Source organism: Ascidiella aspersa, chromosome 8 (assembly GCF_963924565.1).
Source record: "Ascidiella aspersa chromosome 8, kaAscAspe10.2, whole genome shotgun sequence".
Taxonomy (NCBI): Eukaryota; Metazoa; Chordata; class Ascidiacea; order Phlebobranchia; family Ascidiidae; genus Ascidiella; species Ascidiella aspersa.
In genome coordinates this window covers 25,069,576-25,090,247 of record NC_139454.1, presented here as the reverse complement: position 1 = coordinate 25,090,247, position 20,672 = coordinate 25,069,576, and the positions used below count along the sequence as shown (strand labels likewise).

At 34.2% G+C, this 20,672-nt stretch overlaps 4 protein-coding genes across 4 annotated transcripts; 1 reads left to right on the top strand and 3 right to left on the bottom strand.

Annotated features, from left to right (window-relative positions):
• The first annotated feature begins 2,578 nt into the window (after positions 1–2,578).
• LOC146137030 (uncharacterized) lies at positions 2,579–3,269 on the top strand. Its single transcript, XM_083395887.1, has one exon. The coding sequence runs from the start codon at positions 2,626–2,628 to the stop codon at positions 3,046–3,048; it is 423 nt and encodes a 140-aa protein (XP_083252013.1). The 5' UTR covers positions 2,579–2,625; the 3' UTR covers positions 3,049–3,269.
• Positions 3,270–4,387: 1,118 nt separating this feature from the next.
• LOC146137029 (retinol dehydrogenase 14-like) lies at positions 4,388–10,803 on the bottom strand. The gene is made up of 7 exons (XM_083395125.1): positions 10,591–10,803; positions 9,554–9,702; positions 8,717–8,849; positions 8,200–8,309; positions 7,521–7,689; positions 6,988–7,207; positions 4,388–5,261 (listed from the first exon to the last, which is right to left on the bottom strand). The coding sequence occupies exons 1-7, from the start codon at positions 10,604–10,606 to the stop codon at positions 5,117–5,119; spliced, it is 942 nt and encodes a 313-aa protein (XP_083251251.1). The 5' UTR covers positions 10,607–10,803; the 3' UTR covers positions 4,388–5,116.
• Positions 10,804–12,619: 1,816 nt separating this feature from the next.
• LOC146137028 (chromatin accessibility complex protein 1-like) lies at positions 12,620–14,833 on the bottom strand. The gene is made up of 3 exons (XM_083395370.1): positions 14,657–14,833; positions 13,839–13,959; positions 12,620–13,484 (listed from the first exon to the last, which is right to left on the bottom strand). The coding sequence occupies exons 1-3, from the start codon at positions 14,786–14,788 to the stop codon at positions 13,378–13,380; spliced, it is 360 nt and encodes a 119-aa protein (XP_083251496.1). The 5' UTR covers positions 14,789–14,833; the 3' UTR covers positions 12,620–13,377.
• Positions 14,834–14,911: 78 nt separating this feature from the next.
• Positions 14,912–16,229, bottom strand: LOC146137027 (transcriptional adapter 1-like). Its single transcript, XM_083395368.1, has one exon. The coding sequence runs from the start codon at positions 16,175–16,177 to the stop codon at positions 15,221–15,223; it is 957 nt and encodes a 318-aa protein (XP_083251494.1). The 5' UTR covers positions 16,178–16,229; the 3' UTR covers positions 14,912–15,220.
• Positions 16,230–20,672: the final 4,443 nt, after the last annotated feature.

Genomic DNA, 20,672 nt, shown 5'->3' with positions numbered 1-20,672 from the left:
ATAAACAATTTATCAAAAATGTTGATCAATGACAAACAACAATTGCATAAGTTTGAACGATTAACTAAAATGTGTAACATTCTATTGTGTTGTTTAGTAAGCAAAAAAAGCATTGTTTGGAGAAAATTTTATTAATGGTAATTTTAGCAAAACAAAACGTTCGAAGCAGTAGTTGTTTCCAGTTGATTTTAAATTTTAATTAAGGTGATTTTAAGAAAATAATGTCAATTTGGATTTACCGGTAATTGGTATTAACTTAATCAAGCTGCATTTACGTCGACAAGCAACAATTTTGACGTGAACAAATACAATTTTTCGATTGTACGAGAAAATTAATCAATAACAGTTGTACACCCATTTTAAATGGACAATAAAATATAAATACTGTTTGCTTATAACTGAGTCAGATTAATTACATTCGTTTCTCATTAAACTAACGTGCCCATACCGACAAGTAGGCTCTATACGCCAGACTAAAGTTAAAAAACACAGTATCAGGAGCCGTAAAACACATCTATTTGTTCGAAATATCATTTCATTCTTCTAATAAGAGTAGGCCTAGTTCTAAGTAACCCTCAGTCTAGTCGTAAGATAAGATTTGAACTTAATTACCTGTATTATGCGGTGTAGGCCTACCGGTACTTTAAATGTCTTATCTTTTTTTCTTAAAACCTGATTCAATCAGGAATTACCCATAGCATTGCCTAATCAACTGGAATATGAAATCTTTTCCCATGATAAATTGGGAAAACATTATAAGACCTACAAGGCAAGAATATCTAAGGCAGAAAAATCTATAACACCATAGCATTAAACCAGCGACACAATAAAGTCAATAGTAGCTTTATATCCACGACAGCACAAGATCTAAATCGTCTGAATAATACCCTGTCGAAAACAGTCTCAAAGTCTTGTGGCTGGAGTGATATTTTACCAATTGTATGATGCAATGTTGCGATACAGAGCCGTTTCTAATGATGAGGCTACCATCTATTTATTCAAGAATCTAGATTATAACGCCTAGCTAACAGTAAAAAGTTGAATAAGTAAGAACGTGTTAGCTTTATGCAAATAGGAATTATTTTTAGCGTTATAACCTGAAACTGTGGCCAACATTTTTTTGTTTCAAATACGAGATTCAGTAAAGGTAGTCGGACCGTTTGACTCTTCCGGTTCAGGTTCGGTTCGGGTTCAAGGATTTTCTCAGAATATCGGTTTAGTTCCGTTTTCGGTTCGGATCAATTCAAAAGTTCCGGTTCAACTTCGATTCAACTAAATTTAGTAAAAAAAACGGTTTATAAGGTTCCTGTTCGGATACAATATGAGTTGCGGTAAACCAATGATACTAGTATCATTGGGTAAACCTAAAAATGTGGGTCAATAAAAGTAAAAAAAACATGCTCGGTGAAGGATAATAATTGGTTTAGTCTCGGTTCGGCTCCTCGAAATCTTACAAAAAGAGTTCCAGGTTTGGGTTCGACGCCCTAAGATTTACTTTAAAATTATACGAAATAATCCATTTTTAAGCTCTGAATTGTTTGAAAAAATACATTTTTATACGTAAAATCAAATATATTGTAATCCATTCTGTATATTGTGTATATATTTATATTAAATTGTTTTATTTTATCTGAGGCATAACTAGCTCTCTCTTTCGAATCAAACTTAATACCAATTATCATTCCTTAAAAAAATAAATCCATAAAAATCAAATAGGGGAAGTTTTCCCGCCTAGCATATTATGCTTAGTTACGAGCAACAACAACAACAAATAATTTTTAGAAAGTTGGGAAAAGTTTTGATACAGTAGGAGTTTTATTTAGCAGAAAAGTTTTGGATGTTAAATCAAAACCACGTTTCGGCGCTGGTCTAGAAAACAAAATTTAAGTTAGGGTGCGAGTTAGTTTTTAGGTGTGGATGGGTCAAGTATTATTATATTCATTATTTAATAATAATACTTGACCCACCCTAACCCAAATAATGTGCGTTGTGATAGGATTCTAGACCAGCGCCGAAAAAAACAATAATTTTGTGTCCTGGGGTTTTAGACTTTTGGGGTGTGGGTTCGCGATTCAGGTTGGTCAAGTATTCTGATAATATATTTTCTCTCATATTTATTTCCCATGTAATTTTAATTTTAACAACTCATCTCATTAACTGTAAAAAAAGGTGGGATTCTTGAAAAATGCCAAACTTTGTTTACTTGGACGTTTAAGGTTTCGCAAGATACATTACAGTAAAGCTAGAAGTTTTGTTTCTAATAGAATGAAATTTATCTGCCTCGACTTTTATTCCACGTGATCCTGTTAGATAATTACGTATTTTTTTGTATCTACTGTACAAATTGTTTAATAAATTATTTGGCCCTGGTCTATAATCCTAACGACGCACATTATTTGGGTTAGGGTGGATCAAATATTATTATTAAATAATGAATACTTGACCCACCCAAACCCATCAAACGCTAACTCGCACCCTAACCCAAATATTGTGCGTTGGTTTAATAATTGTGGTACGATTCTATACCAGCGCCAATTATTGATATACCCTACTACACTTTTGTTTGTAGAAGGTAAAATTCGCATACTGTGATTTAACACTAAAGCTACATTTCTTGTAAACACAATGGAAGGACAAACTAATTTCATTGATCAATCAGAAACAAACGCAACAACGAGACTAAAACCTGAAGGAATGGTAAACTCTTCAGGCGATGCTCAACAGCAACTGAATTTAGATGAATCAAAGCCAATACAGCTGCAAGAAGAGGTAATGGCCAAGGTTCAGAATATTATGGAAGACTTGCAGCTGAAACGCGAGACCGATAAACAACTAGTGGAAGAATTTCGAGTGAGAATGTCGTCAATGGTGAATCAGGTCTGTGACGGACTCGAACAACGACTGGTCGTCCAATATGAGGAGACAAACCAAAAGCTGGAAACCAAACTCCACTGTTTAAATGAAATATTGGAACGGGTTTGTGGACTTGAAGGCGAAATGATTGAATTCCGAAATGCGATTGGAGTTTTGTTTCAGGATGTTGCATAGAAATTACTTCTAAAGGACAATTAAAAAGAACTGATTTATAAATAAATTTGACAGGTTATTACATGCAGTTTTCGAAATAAATTAACCTATTCTGTTGTAAAAGGTTTGGCTGCTGTCAGGCAAGAAGCATATCAGTGTTCTTATGACCAATATTTTTTGTTGTTTATGAAATTGCAGTTTTTATTTTTATATTTTTTATCTTTGTTTTATTTTTTTCTTAGTTTTTGTTTGGCAAATAAAAGTTATATATATTGTATGTGTATTCTTTATTTAGACAATACTCAATGAAAAGCATTCATTGTTTTTAAAACAAATATAATGCTCCATACAGTTATATCTATACATAAAAACATATGTGCAAGAAATATTTTTAGTGGAAGAACGACAAAAAACTTAATTAATTACAAACAAATCCTGAAAAATTTAATACTAATTACTGACATTAGATAAGAAAGAATAAATATGTCAACACAATAATAATAACAGAAGTTGCCAGAGATCTAAAGGTCACAAAGAAAATTTTATTCAATATAGATTGATATAGGTGTTCTTAAATACAGTACTTCATTGAAGTTTCAGATTGGCACCAACAACAGTAATTAATAAGACAGATTACCATCTGGTGCCTGATATACTAAAAGGCGATTATGTAGCATGTCATAATTAGATTGACTATTTAAACCAGGGAGAACCTTCCCAGGCAACTTTTTTAAGCCATTATATGGTGTATTACACCTTTAAAACAAGTGCGTGTTTTGGCTGGGCAGTGGGCACATACTTTATATGTGGTTTATATGAAGCCTTGCAGCTGTGGAGTCATTGGCCCCCATTACATAAACTTTTAATAATTATAGTCTATATAGATCAATATTTCTTAACTGCGACTCCAAGAGCCACATTCGGCTCTCAACTATCATTTTAGAGGCTTCGATTATAAAAGTGTGTTTGAGAGAAAAATTTTGTTTTGTGAGGCAACGTTATTACGTAACTGACATCATCCCATAGAATTTGCAATGGCCCTTCTTCAAACCAAAAATTTGGATCCCCTATTGATATAGATGAAAACCAATATAGTGAGCACAAGCAATGTGTAATTAATTTGTGTGCCTAATTTGTCATTTCACCTAAATTGGGGTTTAGCTAATAAACACAATTTTTTGCGCATTTAGGATTTAGCCATGGTATTTTTCATAGTGTCTCACCAATTTGTAATCAAGAAATACTGAGTTTATTTTAGATGATACTCATTTATTGCCTAAGTGAGAAGTAAGACACACAGGTAGATGCATGCAAGTTATATATTTGGAAAAATCAAAGATTGTAAATATGTTCAGCATGAAATACGGTTGCAATATAAAATATGAATATTACTATTGAGCTATCCAATTTTCTTTTAGGTAAAAAGTATAGTAAACAGCTTGTCATTTGAGTGGTAACAATACCAACCAACAGATAAAATAATGTGTATATACAAGTTATACATAAACGAATGTTAGACTTTAATATTGTTAGCATTAAACATACTGCAAATGTAAATGTCATTATCTTTAAAGGTGGAGGTGAATCATAATAATAAACAAATATTGACAAGTTACATATTTTCTTAGTTAAATACAACTATATCAAACAAGAAACAATCGAATAAATACATTATATGCCCAATATAATTTATGTATCGGCTAAGCAAATTTGCTATATGTCTACAAAACAAAACATTTGCTATTAAAATACTATAGTAGCAAAACAAAGTTAAAACACTTTTTGTTTATGAACAACATAGATATAAAAATAAGGAAATCATATCTTCAGAATGTAATAATGTTCTGTGCTTAACGCATTTATATGTAACATTTAAACACATGTTAAGCCACAGCAAAACAAAAAAAAAATTTTAAGCAGGATAATGATGAATTAAGCTATGTATGAAAAATATTATATTCAAATTTAGACAATATTTAGGAAGCTGGGAGTATAACAAGAAACACAACACTTAATCGGTATTGATTTAATAATAACACTGACTTGTTATTTGCAATATATCCTTATTAGGCTTTAATAAATCAACAATTTAAAGAACTGGAGCTGAATCCTGTTCTTTGTCTGCATCTTTTTCCAGAGCTCTTTGGCACAATTCCTCTGAAATTTGCCACAACTTTTTTCCATTCTCGGCATTTGAAGCTTTGGGTAAAACCTCTTCTTCAGCACAGTCACTTCTGTGTTGGCAAAATAAACAATGTTTTTCTCAGAGCCTTTATTTTGTTAATTTTCTTGGATGTTGGTATTGCTTCGTTTTTTATCATATCAGCATAACAAGAACAATTATAGTAAATGGCAGTAAAATATATATACACACACAAATCAGGAAGAAAAACTGAGAATGTATATGCACAAGATAAAAAATTAAACTTGAAAAGCGAATTGAGATAACCAGGGCTGCAGAGTTGCAATTGAGTAAGGCCACATAAAACTTTGCGCATGCTATTAAATGCACAAGTTCAAATCCTTCTATTGGTCACACTCCCAAGTTCAAGATAACTATTTATTCAAAATAATTTACAATATAAAATAATCTACAATTTAAAATAATTTACAAATTTAAACTAAACACTCTTTAAACCTATTGAAGCACTTCAAAGTTTATTTTTCTCGGCATGACTTGTTATAATCCATAACTTTAAAGATAGTGGCTCTATAATAATACGTATAAATACATTTCATTTTCTTGGTACAAATATTTACGTATTTTTTTAAAGAATTATGACACCAAAATTGCATAAAACAAACTTTTGCAAAAAAGCAAAACCAAGCCATACTATTCAACAGTGTTGTAAACAAGTCATTTTGAAATAACTTAAGTCCAAGTCAAGTCTTTTGTAAAAATAACAAGTCAAGTCCCAGTCCAAGTCGTTATGAGAGCAAGTGAATTTCAAGTCATGTCATTGACATAAAAGTAAATTGTTAAAACTATTAAAATTGGTAAACTCGTCCGATTACAAGCAAAAATTTAACTAAAAAAACACACAAACACAATATACAGCAATAAGAGTGTTTTATGTGCAAAGCTTGAGATAAATTTAAATGAAAAACACTTAATTTACTCCCAAGTTATTTGACAAAAGGACAGAAGTCCAAGTCAAGTCATTTGTCCAAAACACTTAAGTCAAGTCAAGTCATTTTGGTCAAAGGACTTAAGTCAAGTCAAGTCATTTGAAAACAGTGACTTAAGTGCACTTAAGTCAAGTCAATGACTTAAGTCATTACAACACTGCTATTCAATTACTTGCAGCACACATATTAGAAACCCAGTACTTTATTCACACGCAATCGAAAATTATTGCAAGAGAAAGGCAAGTGAGCAACTTCAAAATGGCCACAAAGTCACAAAACTCACAGTAACTTACACACCACCACACTGCTTCTATTTTTTTTTAATGATATTTCCAATTGTAGAAGTCTGACGTTGCCAATGTTACCATCAGCAAATAGAACAAAAAAAACAAACTAGATGATTGTTAGATTAGTGCTCTTCAACCGGTGTGTACAATGCACAAAAATATGCAGGGAGTGAATCAGTACGAAAAGGTATACAAGAGGGCATCACAAACTTTTAATGAACCATTAATATTTGACTTTCAGGATATAAGAAAAAAATGTAGGTTTAGTACTCACAAGCAGGCTGAAGCCATAATCGAACTCTCATTGACAGTTTTTTAAAACTTCAGCAGCTACGCTCAGTTTAATTAACATGATTATATAGATTTGCATATATTTCATATCTCTTTTTACCTCAGTTTACCTTTTAAGTAAACAGGGTGCATGCGTTCGTCACAACAATTATAAGGGTTCACCAAACCAAAACAGGTTGAAGAGCACTGTGTTAGATATCAGACAAAAAAATAACGCGAACATTCTTGTTTAAATCTTAGATCTAGAGTAAACCTGAAATATTTTCCGGTAACTCCTTCCAGTTGTGGTGAAACTGCACAGTGGATAGAAGCCTGTGCCCCTCGCGCTGGAGTCTTAAAAAGTGCCAGAGCAATGGGAAATGTCACTGACATTACGGCGCGTCTGTACAGTGGCACATGTGGGCCTCGCATGTGCCTTCCGAGGTTCGATTTCACCATTCCAGGATGCAGTGCATTGCATGTGACACCAGTACCTACACAACATGCGTAATGCAAACACAATGGACCCAAGTTTGTAACAAGTTGGACATGTTAAACCTAAAATGTTTTATTATATATCAACAGAGCAAATGTAAGTTGATATTGTAACTACTTCAGAATTTAATACTATTGAAAATACACCTGCTTATTTCTAACAATGCACAAAAATATATCAGGAAAGGCTATTTTTTTAAAACTTGGTGCCTTCCTAACAAAAAAAGCATTACACAAAGCACCCTTTATTTAGAATAGGTGACCCAAATAATATAATAAAATACACTTAAAATATAATTGTAAATTTGATACCGTCAAGTCTTCTACTGAGCTCCTGGGCAAATAAGGTATTTGCAAGTTTGCTGTCAAAATAAACAGGAAATGGCTGGTAGTCTTTCTCATTCATCAAGTCATCCCATTTCATGGTTCCTCGCTTGTAGCCCGACGATGACACCACAACTATTCGACTTGGAGCACTTTTCTTCAATGAAAATATTTAAAAAATGTTGCAGATTTTACTAAGTAGAAATATTTGGTCTTAAATTGCTAGATTTTAAGTTATATATTTTATTTACCTAACATAAAAGTTAAGTCTATATCAGTGATTTCCAAACTTTTTTGGCCCTCGGCACACTAAACAAACTTAACTATTTCGCACAATTTTGACAGAATAACAATAGAGTAATCTCACAATAGCTCTTAACACATGACAAACTATATGTAGATGTCTCAAATTTATTAATTCGTAATGAATACTGCGTATTTAAGTCTAAAGTGCTTGCTTGTATGCCTTTTAGTTAACACAGTTTGGGAATCACTGGGCTATATATTAGATATCTGTTTTAATGTGGAAAATAAGGACTTTAAGTATTAGCCCAGTACTTCTGCAACGTTGTAAAACTCCATTTTTTTATGTTTGAAAGTAACTCAAATTTAAGTGATAAAATGAAATTAGTTTTTTAACAGGAAATCTACAAGAGAATAAACCCACCTTAATTAGGTCTAATAATAAATTAGTTAGCAAAAAATGTCCCATGTGGTTAACACCAAAATGTGTTTCGAAGCCGTCTTCAGTTTTTCCTTGTGGGCAGTACATAACACCTGTTAAGACATTTTATTGGTGTTAAAATAAAAAAAATGAAGTGTTTGGCTGACTTACTAATCGATAGTGGAAAATAATAAGCACATTTTGTGTCAAGCAAGAATCTTGTGTCAGCTAAACAATTTAAGCTGTATACCAGGGGTGTCCAACATGTGTTTTTTTCATATGTAACTAAATGTTTTTTATATTATTTGTGAAAGAGAAAAAAAAAACCTTGGCATGGGAAGAAAAATAAAAATTGGCACAACTGCATGTTTGAATTGTACACCCCTGCTTTATACAGAAATGGAGCAAAAATCCATGCCAAGTACTCTTTAAAGCTTCTATATATTGACTGTCAGCATTTAAATTTTTCACTTGAAAATTGACAAAAAGTTAAATAAGAACAAACTTAGTAACGTTTTACCTGCATTGTTGATAAGGATATTTAATTTATCTTCATTTTTTAAAAAGTTTTCTGCAAATTCCTGAACTGATTTTAAAGATGACAGGTCCAGTTTTGAAACACAAATATCTGCTTCGGGGAATTCTTTTATTATCTACAAAAACAACACCTTAACTCTGTGAATCAATAAATATTATTAGCAAAAAACATAAAAATAGAATCCAGCATACTTGTTTTAGAAAATAACAAATATAATATTTTTTGAAATTCATTTTAAAATTACATCAAAAACTCAACAAAATGCTTATTGATATATATATGTAACTATATTTTAAACTTTTGGTTAAAGAACAAAAATTTTTAGAAGAGACGTATGCTATTTAGTGATCTTTAGTAGGTGGAGAAATGTTATATACAATAAAACAGGCGCATGCAACAAGAACAATTAATGGTATTAAAATCAGTAAAATTATCCGATTCTAAGGGATATTATGTTAGCAAACATCACAAAAGTAATAAGGCAAATCATTCTACCAGCAATATTCAGGATAAAATCAAGCAAATTACAAAAAAAACAATATTTAATGAAAATACCCAAGTCCAAGTCAAGTCACTTTTCTTTATGGAGTCAAATTAAGTCATTTCAATATGGTAACTAAACTAATATTATTGGAGAACACAGATGTGCATCTCAAGAAAAAAGCTAGCCAGCACACAAAATTGCTGAAGAAATTTTAATGGCGAAATAAACATATTTGTCAAACATTTTTTCAAAAAAAAACATTTGGCATTTTTTTGTGCTGGCTAGCTTCTGGTCATTTCAAGCAGTTAAAACAAGCGGTTTAAACAAACACATACATTTTCTTTTCCCTGTTGTGCGCTCTCTAAATCCCTGCAGGCCATTACCAAACGAGCACCCCTTGCTGCCAGGTCTTTAGTAGTTTCATAGCCGATTCCACTGTTGGCCCCAGTAATGAGAACCACTTTGCCATCAAGCCGCACATTTTCTAACATGGAAACATGAAGGGCAAAAGTAATGGGCCTTTGTTAAGTGAAGGCCCAAAAAACCCTACATGTTATACCATCAGGGATCAGTCTGTATACTGTGACAAGTGCAGACAGGATTTTTTTTAGGAAATTTGCGTGCATACCTGAATTAGCCAGTCTGGAAAGTATGGCAGTTCTCGACAAAATCTCACCGGTGTACGGGCGAAAAAATCAGGGTGACCAGGTGAAACTACAGTCAAAATTGTGCATCTCAGGGGCACTTTTAAATTTCAGAGCACACTTTATCATTTTGCTATGCATTCTGTATTGCAAAGAACGCACTGTTAACGTATGTCGCACACTCACTTTACATATTTGGGGTGCAGTTCAGATTTTTTTCAGGGCAAACTTTAAAAATGTTGAAAAAAACTCGCGGATGCACTTGCCATACTTTCCACAGCGGTGAATTAGTCAAATGAACACCTCGTTTTTAAAAATAGACTTGAGTTGTGGTGGGCTGTGCAAAAACCTTGATTTCACACTTTTGTGAGTTACCTGAAAAGTTACTGCACACCAGAGATGTTAGTAAAAACACTAAGAAGTGCGAAACAGATCTGGGCCAAATTGTTGCTATTGTAGTTATTATAAATATCTGGCATATCTATTGCAGGATTTAGGTAAAAACAATTTTGGCATAAATTTAACACGGACACAATTTACGGAAATCACTCAGGAAGTACAACTATTATCAGTTTTAGCTTTTAGGTTTGTTGGGTAAAATATTTATTGATATTTAATATTAATGACATATATATCGATAATAATAACAGAGTTCAAGTCTAACACTTGGTGTATAGAAACAAGAATGTATGTTTCAAATGTACAGGTATTTTTGTATATTTACTTACTGTCAATGTTGTTCATTTCAGAACTTTGTGTGTAAAAATTGTTCAGCAAACTTCACCGTTTTGAGACTAAAGTCTTTAAAAGTTCAGCCCATATGGCACTTAACTGTAGAGGTAGCAAATAACTTTCCCCTAAAAATAAACTTATTAAGTTGTACCTATTGTATTGACATACTCCAACGTTTAGTTTAATAAACGGTTTTTACAATGCTTTTTGGGCGCTCGTCTAGAATCCTACCACAACGAACATTATTTGGGTTAGGGTGCCGGTTAGCGTTTGGGTGAGTCCAGTAATAGTGTTAAACAATATTACTTGACCTACCCACACCCAAACACTAACCGACACCCTAACCCACATATTATGCATTGCTTAATAATTATTTCAACGTTGTGGTAGGATTCTAGACCAGCGCCGCTTTTTGGCATAAAACTAACCGTAAAATAGTTCGACATCTGCAAAACTTACAGCGAGCTGCTCTGCAAAACCTGTTTGAAAGTTCGGCACTTGTCTAGAAGTCTACCACAACAAACATTATTTGGGTTAGGGTAGGTTAAGCAATGTTGTTAATATTATACTTGACCCATCCTTTCCCAAACACAAAGCAAAAAAAAAAGGGGGAGGGGGTTAACCTTGTTGCACAGTTAATGTTCTGTTTCAATCTTGTTTATTGTAACGTTACAGTGAACCAATCAGCAAAAATACGAACAGGGGTGCAGCGAACTATTTATAACTAATGTTGCGAAACACTGCCCTAGCCAATGCCAGAATTTTTTTTAATGTGAGAAACGCAATGCAAGAGGTAACTTGTAAACATGACAGCGCCAACCGTTTTGAATTATTAACAACCCAATTACGTTCGTGTGAACTGTTGTGTGGTTTACAAAGTTGGTTGGATATTTATGTCCATTGCAGATGTTGCAGTTGCCAAGCAAAATTTGTACGCGCAATTAAGAGAGATAAAAAGTGTTGTTTTTAAATCATCGCTGCCTAACGAAATTTGTAAACGCGCTTCCAATAAATAGCGATAAAAGTGTTATTTTTGAATGATCCCTGCTAGTGCTTAACAAAATTTGTAAACATGTTACAAGAGAAGAGTCTGACGAAAGAAAAAGGAAAAAGGGCAAGTTAGATAGTGGCTCCTAGTGGGGAAATTGTTAAGGATGAATGGCTGGAGTCCATTTCGGTTTAGTAATTAACGGCATGATAACGATGAAAACAGTACTTTTAAATGGCTTGACCCAAATATATCATAAGGCAAATCACCTGAATTTATGTAATTTTACGGTAAACTTCTTAGCAATTTGTTTCCTCGCCATATTATGCGTTTGCATCGCTTTCTAGCTGTAATTTTGCTCAGTTTTGATTTACTGAAACAAAAATATATTATTTGGCAAGCGTTTTAGCTTTGCATGAAGACATTTATAAATGAATTGATTAGAATACTGCTGACTTCGGCTCTGTACTGTTTTAACGGCATGTAGGTTGTTCTTTTGATTTGGGACAAAATTTGTTGAGAAATTTTCGTACAGGTTTAAGATTAGTAGGGCAAATATTGTCTAAATCGGCAATTCCTAATCAACACCTACAAGTCAAGACTACCAGTAAAAATATTTAAACCGTTCGGTGCAACCCACGTTCTACAACAGCGACTAAATAAAAAAAACATCGTTTTTTCCCATAAAAGCGTAGCCTAGTCCCTTTAGTGCGCGTAACTCTACCAGAGACTAGCCAGGGTATTTTGCGGCCGGCGGAAAAGTATAAAATTGGCGCTCCTTCTCCATGTTTAATCAAATTTTCTATTACAGTAACTGTATAACTTTAAACTGTATAACAATTCGAATTTTAATAGAAGTTCTAATAAAAGTAGAAGTGGCCTCATTTTGGAGCACCCGCACCTTGGCGCCCAGGGACATATGTACCCCACCGTCCCCCCTTAGCTACGGCTCTACTCTACCTTATGCTTTTTCGATGCTCTTGTGTTCGCCTGCATTTGCTGTCATCAGAATCAAGATATTTGTAATTTGGATGCAGACAAACTTTATAATGCGAGACGTTGCGTCAAATATCACGGCAAATGTAACATAAAAAGGTGAATTGAACATACGCTAACCAAAGTTTAGCTTTCGGCACTTCAACGTAAAAAATATATACAGATAAAGGCCCATTTACACTACAGCTGCACTGAGCTGAGCAAAGCGTAATTTGCATTTAAATTCTATTGTTTCGAGCTTTTCACGTTTCGCTAAACTCCAGGCCCGTTCCTGCGATTTCACGCGAATTAACAATCCCGAATCCCGGGAATTTTTGTATAATCCCGGTTATTCGGCAACATAGCAAAACTTGTCGTTTTTGACTAATATACGGAAAAAAATATAACCAAACCTATTAAAGTCGTTGCCTTAGTTGCTTTATTGGCGTTACCCGCGGAAACTTGGTTTAATTTATTTTACCAATAAAAATGGCTCCTGCCTGCTAACTAGAATCAAATAAGGGTGCAGCCTTTACTACGAGAAGGTCTTGTAAGATTACACAAGTAGTACAACAGAACATAAATGAGCCTAATGAAATGTTTGAAGCTAAAATAAAATTATTTTAAACATCATAATGACGTCATTAGGCAAAACTTCCCAAAAATTTTCATTTTTTAATTCCGTTTCTCGGAAGTGAAAAAATCCGTGGAAAAGAGGCACCCTGGGGTGGTAGGGTCCGTAAAGTTCAAGGAAATCGATTCCTATTTGAATAGCGCTGCTTTGCTTGGCTGAAACGACAGTAGGCGCCAGCTGGTCAAGTCAGTCGCCTGAGCCTTCTTCATCGGAGGTATCGTCATCGCCGCTTTGCGTCTGCGCGTTTTTGAGCTTCCAAAACTCCCGAACGGTGATTTTGTGCGGAATCACCTCTGAAAGACCAATTTAGTCATTGAACAAATATGCTGCTGCTACCAGGCATAGTATAATATAAAAAATAAGTTCTTCTGGTATATATTTGTTACTGTCTTACTAAGCCGAAACGTTGGTTTAACAAATATGTACCAGAAGAACTTATTTCTATATTAGTCATTGAACACCAGCTGTAATTCCCTTTTATATAGGTTCTACAAAGTTACTGAAATAAGCATAGTTTAGTGTTAAATCAATATAAGTAAAAAGTCTGTTTGTACAAAAATGTACGGCAAGGGTAAATACAAAAAATTTTACACTAAATATCCAACTTTAGTAAATCAACCCGTTTATTAAAGTTAATAATAAATTACCTTGCAGAAATCCAAAAATATCATCATTGTTAACCACATCAGCTAAATTTTTGTAATCAATAACAGATCTGTTCCCAGAAGTTCTGTAAGCTTTTTTTGACAGGTAACAAACAAACAACTCCTGTAATAAAGAGAAAAAAATATTTCCTGTAATAATAATAAAACGTTAAAAGGAATAACAAATGAATTGCAGTTTATGCAATTTTAAAAATCCAATTTTTTTAAATTATTGTTTACATTACACTTTCCCAAAAAAAGCAAACCGTTTAGCACAACGACGAGATATATGCATTTTAATTCATTCATACCAAGTTTTCAATTTTTATTTTATGGATTTTTGCAATAATTCTTAATTACATATAATCCCGTAACTTAAAAAAAAAGAATTTGCACAAAATAAATTGTTTATGTTAAAATATGTATAGCTTAAAAATAACCGTCAAAGCAAATGAGGTCAAATAAATAGGCATCACCTTAATTCCATATGAAAAATTTACGCAATTCTACCATCTTTAATTATATGCATCGAAATGTCTCTATTATTAAGATGTCGATTTTACTAAACATATTTGACTTTGACATTCATTTACATGCTACATTATAGATCTGTGCATAGTGCACCTAATTAATTTATATATATATATGTTAGGGCTACCATATTTTCAGCACCCAAAAAGAGGGCATTGTTTTGTCAGCAAGTAAAACGAAAGTAAAATTGTTACATTTGAGAATTACCTGTCGAAGGACCATTCACTTTTCTTAAGAAAAAGGGACGTATGATAGGCCTAACATATATATATATATATTAAGAAATATACCGTTGCTTTGGCCATAGCATAAAGTGCATCTGGGCCAATGTGATCAACATCTGGAGAGCTCTTCATGATTATTTTTATTCGAGCCAACGGCAATCCAGTGCCACCTGTTTTAGGGGGAGATTGCATTTCCATGCCGAAGATTAGTAAACTAGTATCCTAAGGAAAAACGGTTTAGCAATTAGACATCAAGAAATGATTGCACAACTTCAGCCCTACCCGACGGTTAAAACTGCCAAGCTGAGCCCACATGATTTATTGTATGTATATATATATATATATATACCAAGTCAAACATTCTAAACATGTGTATGATTTAAATCAGAATAACTCATTACTTGTAATGTTTAGTAAAAAAACCATTAACAATGACCACCATATTTAGATTAAAATATTGATGTTGGCCTTTGTGGGAAATCGTTTTTAAACAAATTAACAATGATGCAATTAAAACAGATTTGTTTTGAATATTCAGTCAAAACAGGATCATGATGTATACATATACGTAAACATTTATATCCAGAAATTTAATAATCTTATTTTAAAATGTTTAGGTAATATAATGTATCAGTGGGTTGTCTTAATTTGTTTTAAAATTTGGTCATTTTTTAAATCGTTAGTGTCAGGATGCCATAAGCTTACAATAATTCTTTCAATAATAAATGCCAAAACACTGTGTGGTAAAGAGATAGAGTATTGTTTTGACGTGAAAACACGCATTAAACTAAACAAATTAACTGGAGTTTTGTGACTTGGAGTGCTAGGCACAGATCTTGCAATGTTCTGAACTAATTCATGTTCAGTTTCCTCAAAAGTAACCCTCGACAAATTGTTAACTCCCTGCTCTTTTGTAAGCAAATAAGGATTAGGGGCTTCCATTCCCATAGAGTATTTTACTTTTCCATCATGTACTTTGTACGCAGATCTGTGAGAAAACACAACTGTCAATATGTTTTTCAAAAAAACTTTAACGCTGTCGGTCATTATGCTTATAGCTTCATCTGAAACATCATCAAGGCCCATTTCCCATCCTATAACCGACACCAATCCAATCATTTCGGCTTCTGTCGGTATTTCCAGCATGGTGGCACAAGTCCTAACAGGTTCTTGAATATTAGCCTGTGAGGCATTTTTCGTCTTGGAAGCAATGTCCATATGCACAACAGGTGGCAAGTTCGACGTAACACTAGTCGGAACAAAACGGTGGTCAAATTTCCTTTTGACAGCCTGTATCTTTTTGCTTCTCTTTGCCTTGTTGGCAGCGTGAATCGACTGACTGTCTTTGGAAGTTGCGGACCCGGTCATATGACATTTGGTTAAAACAGCAAGCAAGAACATGTTGTGCAAGTGCACTTCTTCCTTTGGCAAAAGTTTTCTAGACTGTGAGTCGAAATCCTCTTTAGAAATGCGATGCTTAAACCAGCCTTTCATGTTCTCCCAATAGGCCTTGGTATTTTCACCAAGGGCTTGCTCCAATTTGATTTTAGCAGACATAAGTTGTTCTCGAGGTTCAATGCTTGTCATTTTTAAGTAAAACCCCACTACCTTATATTATGTAATAACAAGATATATGCTGCATTGCAAAAATTATATATACTAATTATGTGATAAAAGATGCTATAGTAGAAAACACAGATATTTGTTTTAAAATTCTGTACCCTTTCTGTAACATCCAAATCTCTACTCATATAAATATAAACCCTGATTGAAATACTATTTATTGCCAACCAAAATGCCAAGGAGTTTGGGCTTTTTTTCCAGGGTTTAAATAATAATTATATCAATGCACAATAATAGAGTTACGAAACAAATACGGTTTACAGTTTTTTAAAGAAATCAAAAGCCCATATTGTTTCTTTTTAACCCGGCACAACACAACATTTTCTATTTCTTGCACGACCGGCAGCAAAACACAGTTGCTCACCCCTAGATTTACAAAAAATGAGTAAAAAGTACAAAAAAGCGGCGTCAAGGTTCAACAGCTTTGGTTTGGACACAAAATGACGTTTAAAGTAAAAGGTTTGATGTTAGGATTTTAAATTCGATGTTTTGCATTGCTAACTTTCTGTTTCTATTCTTTTGCCCGAGCCTTAAATCCATCCCCGTGTGTATCTGAATAATTACTTTTTATAAAATCTCATTGAACAACAACATCCCTTCGGAAGAAAGCTTACTTCAATAAATCTAACCTTTTAAAACTACTGCAGTCGGCGACCCAACCAAATCAAACGACGACCGCATTATGGTTAGCTAACAAATCTGTTGACAGTGGTCTTCAACCTTTTTAATAAGCGACGCCAATTTAAGTAGAATGAAATCAGAATTAACATTGCGACCCCATTTTTGTTCTCATAAATAATACCATAGAATACTAATTACATAGAAGCAGGGAGTCGAACCGTTTGACTTTTCCGGTTCAGGTTCGGTTCGGGTTCAAGGATTTTTTCGGAATCCGGTTCAGTTCCGGTTTCGGTTCGGAGTAATTTAAAAGTTCCGGTTCAGCTCCGGTTCAACCATCATTATTTCAAAACCGGTTCATAAAGTTCCGGTTCAGATACAATATAATTTGCGTTAAATCTCAAAATGTGGGTCGATAAATGTAGAGAATAATCTTTGCATTGTAAGTCATTTAATCGAAGTTCCGTGACTTATTAAAAAAAACAGCAACTCAATATTGAAATATCTAAAAAAAAAAAAATGAACGATTTTTTTTTTCAATATTCATATTTTCTTCATAAAATTTCGAACATGGCGTAACTTGACTCTGTAAAATAGGAGTTGTGACGTCATGCTGGAGCGAACCGCTTTTGTTTACAGGTTCGGATTTGGTTAAGGTTCAGGTTTTTTTAAATTATTCGGTTCAGTTCCGGTTCGGCTCCTTAAAATCTCATAAAAACCGGTTCAGGTTCGGTTACGGTTCGGAAAAAATTGACCCAAAACCGGTTCATAAAGTTCCGGTTCGGTTCCGGTTCGACTCCCTGCATAGAAGGCTCACTGCCTCATTTGCATACTGTTCCGCATGAATGACACTTACTTCGGTCGTGATTGTAAACAAGCTTTGGCATCAAAATCGTTGTATTGTGTATTGCATTTTCATCACTGACGTTCAGAACTAATTTTATCTACTAATTAAGATCAAATTAGGCTTTTACCATCGTAAAGGCCTCTCCATACAACTACGGTATAGTCGCGGTCACCTACTCCTGTGCGGTAACGAATCTGGGAACACACAATAAGACCTAAAAAGCAATAAGGCTTTAATTCATCAAAAGAAGTCCTGAATTCATCGGAATAAGGCAAAATTCATCGAAAGAGGGCCTAATGGCCAAAACAACGCCCGGACCTGTGGGTAGAGTTTATCATTAACCCTAACTCTTACTCTAACTTAAAAATGTGCGCACTGTACATTTTTAACTTAAAAATGTGCGCTTAAAAATACCTTAAAAATGTGCGCAATGTACATTTTTAATTGGTGCTCAATGCATCACGTCCCTCTTTAAATCTGAATTAAGTTTACATTTTAGAACAAATATAGTCGCAATATTTTCGCGCTTTGCGCAAATGTGAAAAAAAGTGCGCACATTTTTGAAGGCAGTTCAAAATGTGCGCACATTGTGAAAAAAGTGCGTCCATTTTTTAAGGCAGTTTAAAATGTGCGCACATTTTTTGCACATTTGCGCAAAGCGCGAAAATATTGCGACTATATTTGTTCTAAAATGTAAACTTAATTCAGATTTAAAGAGGGACGTGATGCATTGAGCACCAATTAAAAATGTACATTGCTAGATATATTAGAGTAGGTTAGGTTGACAAAAAATGTGAAACGGTATATTTCAGGATTTATAAAACCGTCGGTATCTCGTTCATAGTTAAAAGGCGAAATAATTTCGACCAAAGTGCAAAAAGTGATATATATTAGGTTAAGTTTGTTTAACTGAAACAGTGCAGAGGACACTGTTTTGTATGATAAGTGCGCGTGGAACATACGAGAAAGACAGAAGTGATTTGCGTGAAGCGCGAAAATAATTTCCGTTTTAAAATTTAAAACAGGCTACAAATCAAATTTGACGTGGTCATGACTAAATACGTCCCTGGCAAGAGTGTTTACGATACAACTAAATATGTAGAAACTCGCGCTTGTTTTTGAACGTATTTTAAGGAAAATAAGCCGCGGGCCGGATTAAACTGCTTGGCGGGCCGCATGCTTCCAAGGTCTGCTATAGAAGCTCTCAAAATATATAAATTGTACTAAAACAGCAGAAATATGGTAAAAAATGGCGACCCCAGAAAAATTTTAGGCGACCCCATTTGGGGTCGCGACCCACATGTTGGCGACCACTGGGTTAAAAAACCCGGTTTAGCAACACCATTAAAAGCGAACGATCTACACATTTTGTGCCGTTTTTGACGCTTCGTTAATCCACTTTACCATATTACTAGCGTTGAGACGAAGAAATTCCTTTAATAATTACACTGGGTCAAGTAACGATACTGCCCTATTTGGCATCGGCCGTTTTAAACAGGCGTCCTTGTTTGAACAGTGTTTTGGCACCGGATTGCTTGGCCCTGTTTGGGGCTATTGGTTGGTAATGGGTAGGCTACATTGGGTTATATAATTGGTATATATAGGGTTTAAATTATTAGGGGAGATGCTGCTGTACTTAGGGTTTGGACTTCAGGATAAATTGTAAAGGCCTAATTATGCCCATTTTGGTCTTATTTGGCCGGGTTTTTGATTTATTCCGATTTATACGTTTCTACGACTATTAATAGGTACGGTGGTATTATAGCCCTATTTTGATCATATTCCTAACTGTGCTTTATTCCGACGTTGGTGCGGTGTAGAAGTCAGACTGTAGAAGTCAAAGTCGGAAATCGAATAAGATTATGTAAGAATAACCGAAATCCGAGTTCAAACTGCGCATGAGCAGTATGAAATTTTTAACAGAGAATGCAGCAAGCAAGCGGCAAATTATAAAATTGAAGTAGCTTGTGGTGTAATTTTCATTCACGTATTGTAGGTAGATCAGTTATATAACATCTTAATGAGTAGTTGATTGTATATCCACCGTACTTTGATGACGAAAACGGCTTGCCTACTGGCTATAAAATTAGAGCCGAAAAGCGGACTCGACGAAATCGACAACTTTGGTCACGGGGTTTTGTCTTAGAACTTGACTTTTTTGTTTTGGACCGAGTTGGCCAGCTCTGTTTTGCCAGTATCTGTTTTATTGCACCGGTTCGCCCGTTAACAATGTGGGTGAATGTCTTTTATTTTCAAACGTCATGTTATGACGTAAGTTTACAACATCTCTAAAACACATTTTTAAACAAAAATTCAACACACACTAGCCTACCATTTTAAAATGCTTGCCTTTTTTTAAATTAGACAATGAAATAAGAGCCTATATACTTCTTAAATAAAACAAAAAACAGAAATAGTACAGTGTATTTACAAACATGATAACAAAGTTACAAAACCACTTTTTCTGGTTCAAAACAAAATCTTTTATAGGCGATGGATTAAGAACTTTTTGTCTAAAAATAAATTAACCGGAGATTTTTTCTTCAATTTCCAACTTTTTATAGTAGACTGTCCAATATCGATGTGGTTCAGTGATTTTCACGAAAAACTTCTTTCCATCTGTTTCATCTCGGTAACTGTCGTAGTCCAGTCGGTATATTTCCTTGTAAGCAAGTTTGCGTAGAATGCGGTCGATGTAAATATTTGACGATGAGGACCAACGGCGTCACATTCAAGTTGAATTGCCTTTTTCTCAGTCATTTCTGCCAGTTTTGTAGCAAGGCCATTACCGTGACAATCCTGTCGAACACAAACTGTTCCGAATTCTAAGATTTTGTCTTCATTTGTGCCCAGCCATGCTTTATCAGTGAAGGCGTAAAATCGATACATTCGCTTGAAATCTTCTGGCACCTTGTCAATATTAACACGCGGTACTTTTTGTCGTATCTTGTTGATGCAGAGCGCCACAAGTTTCAAAGACGGCAGTTCACGAAA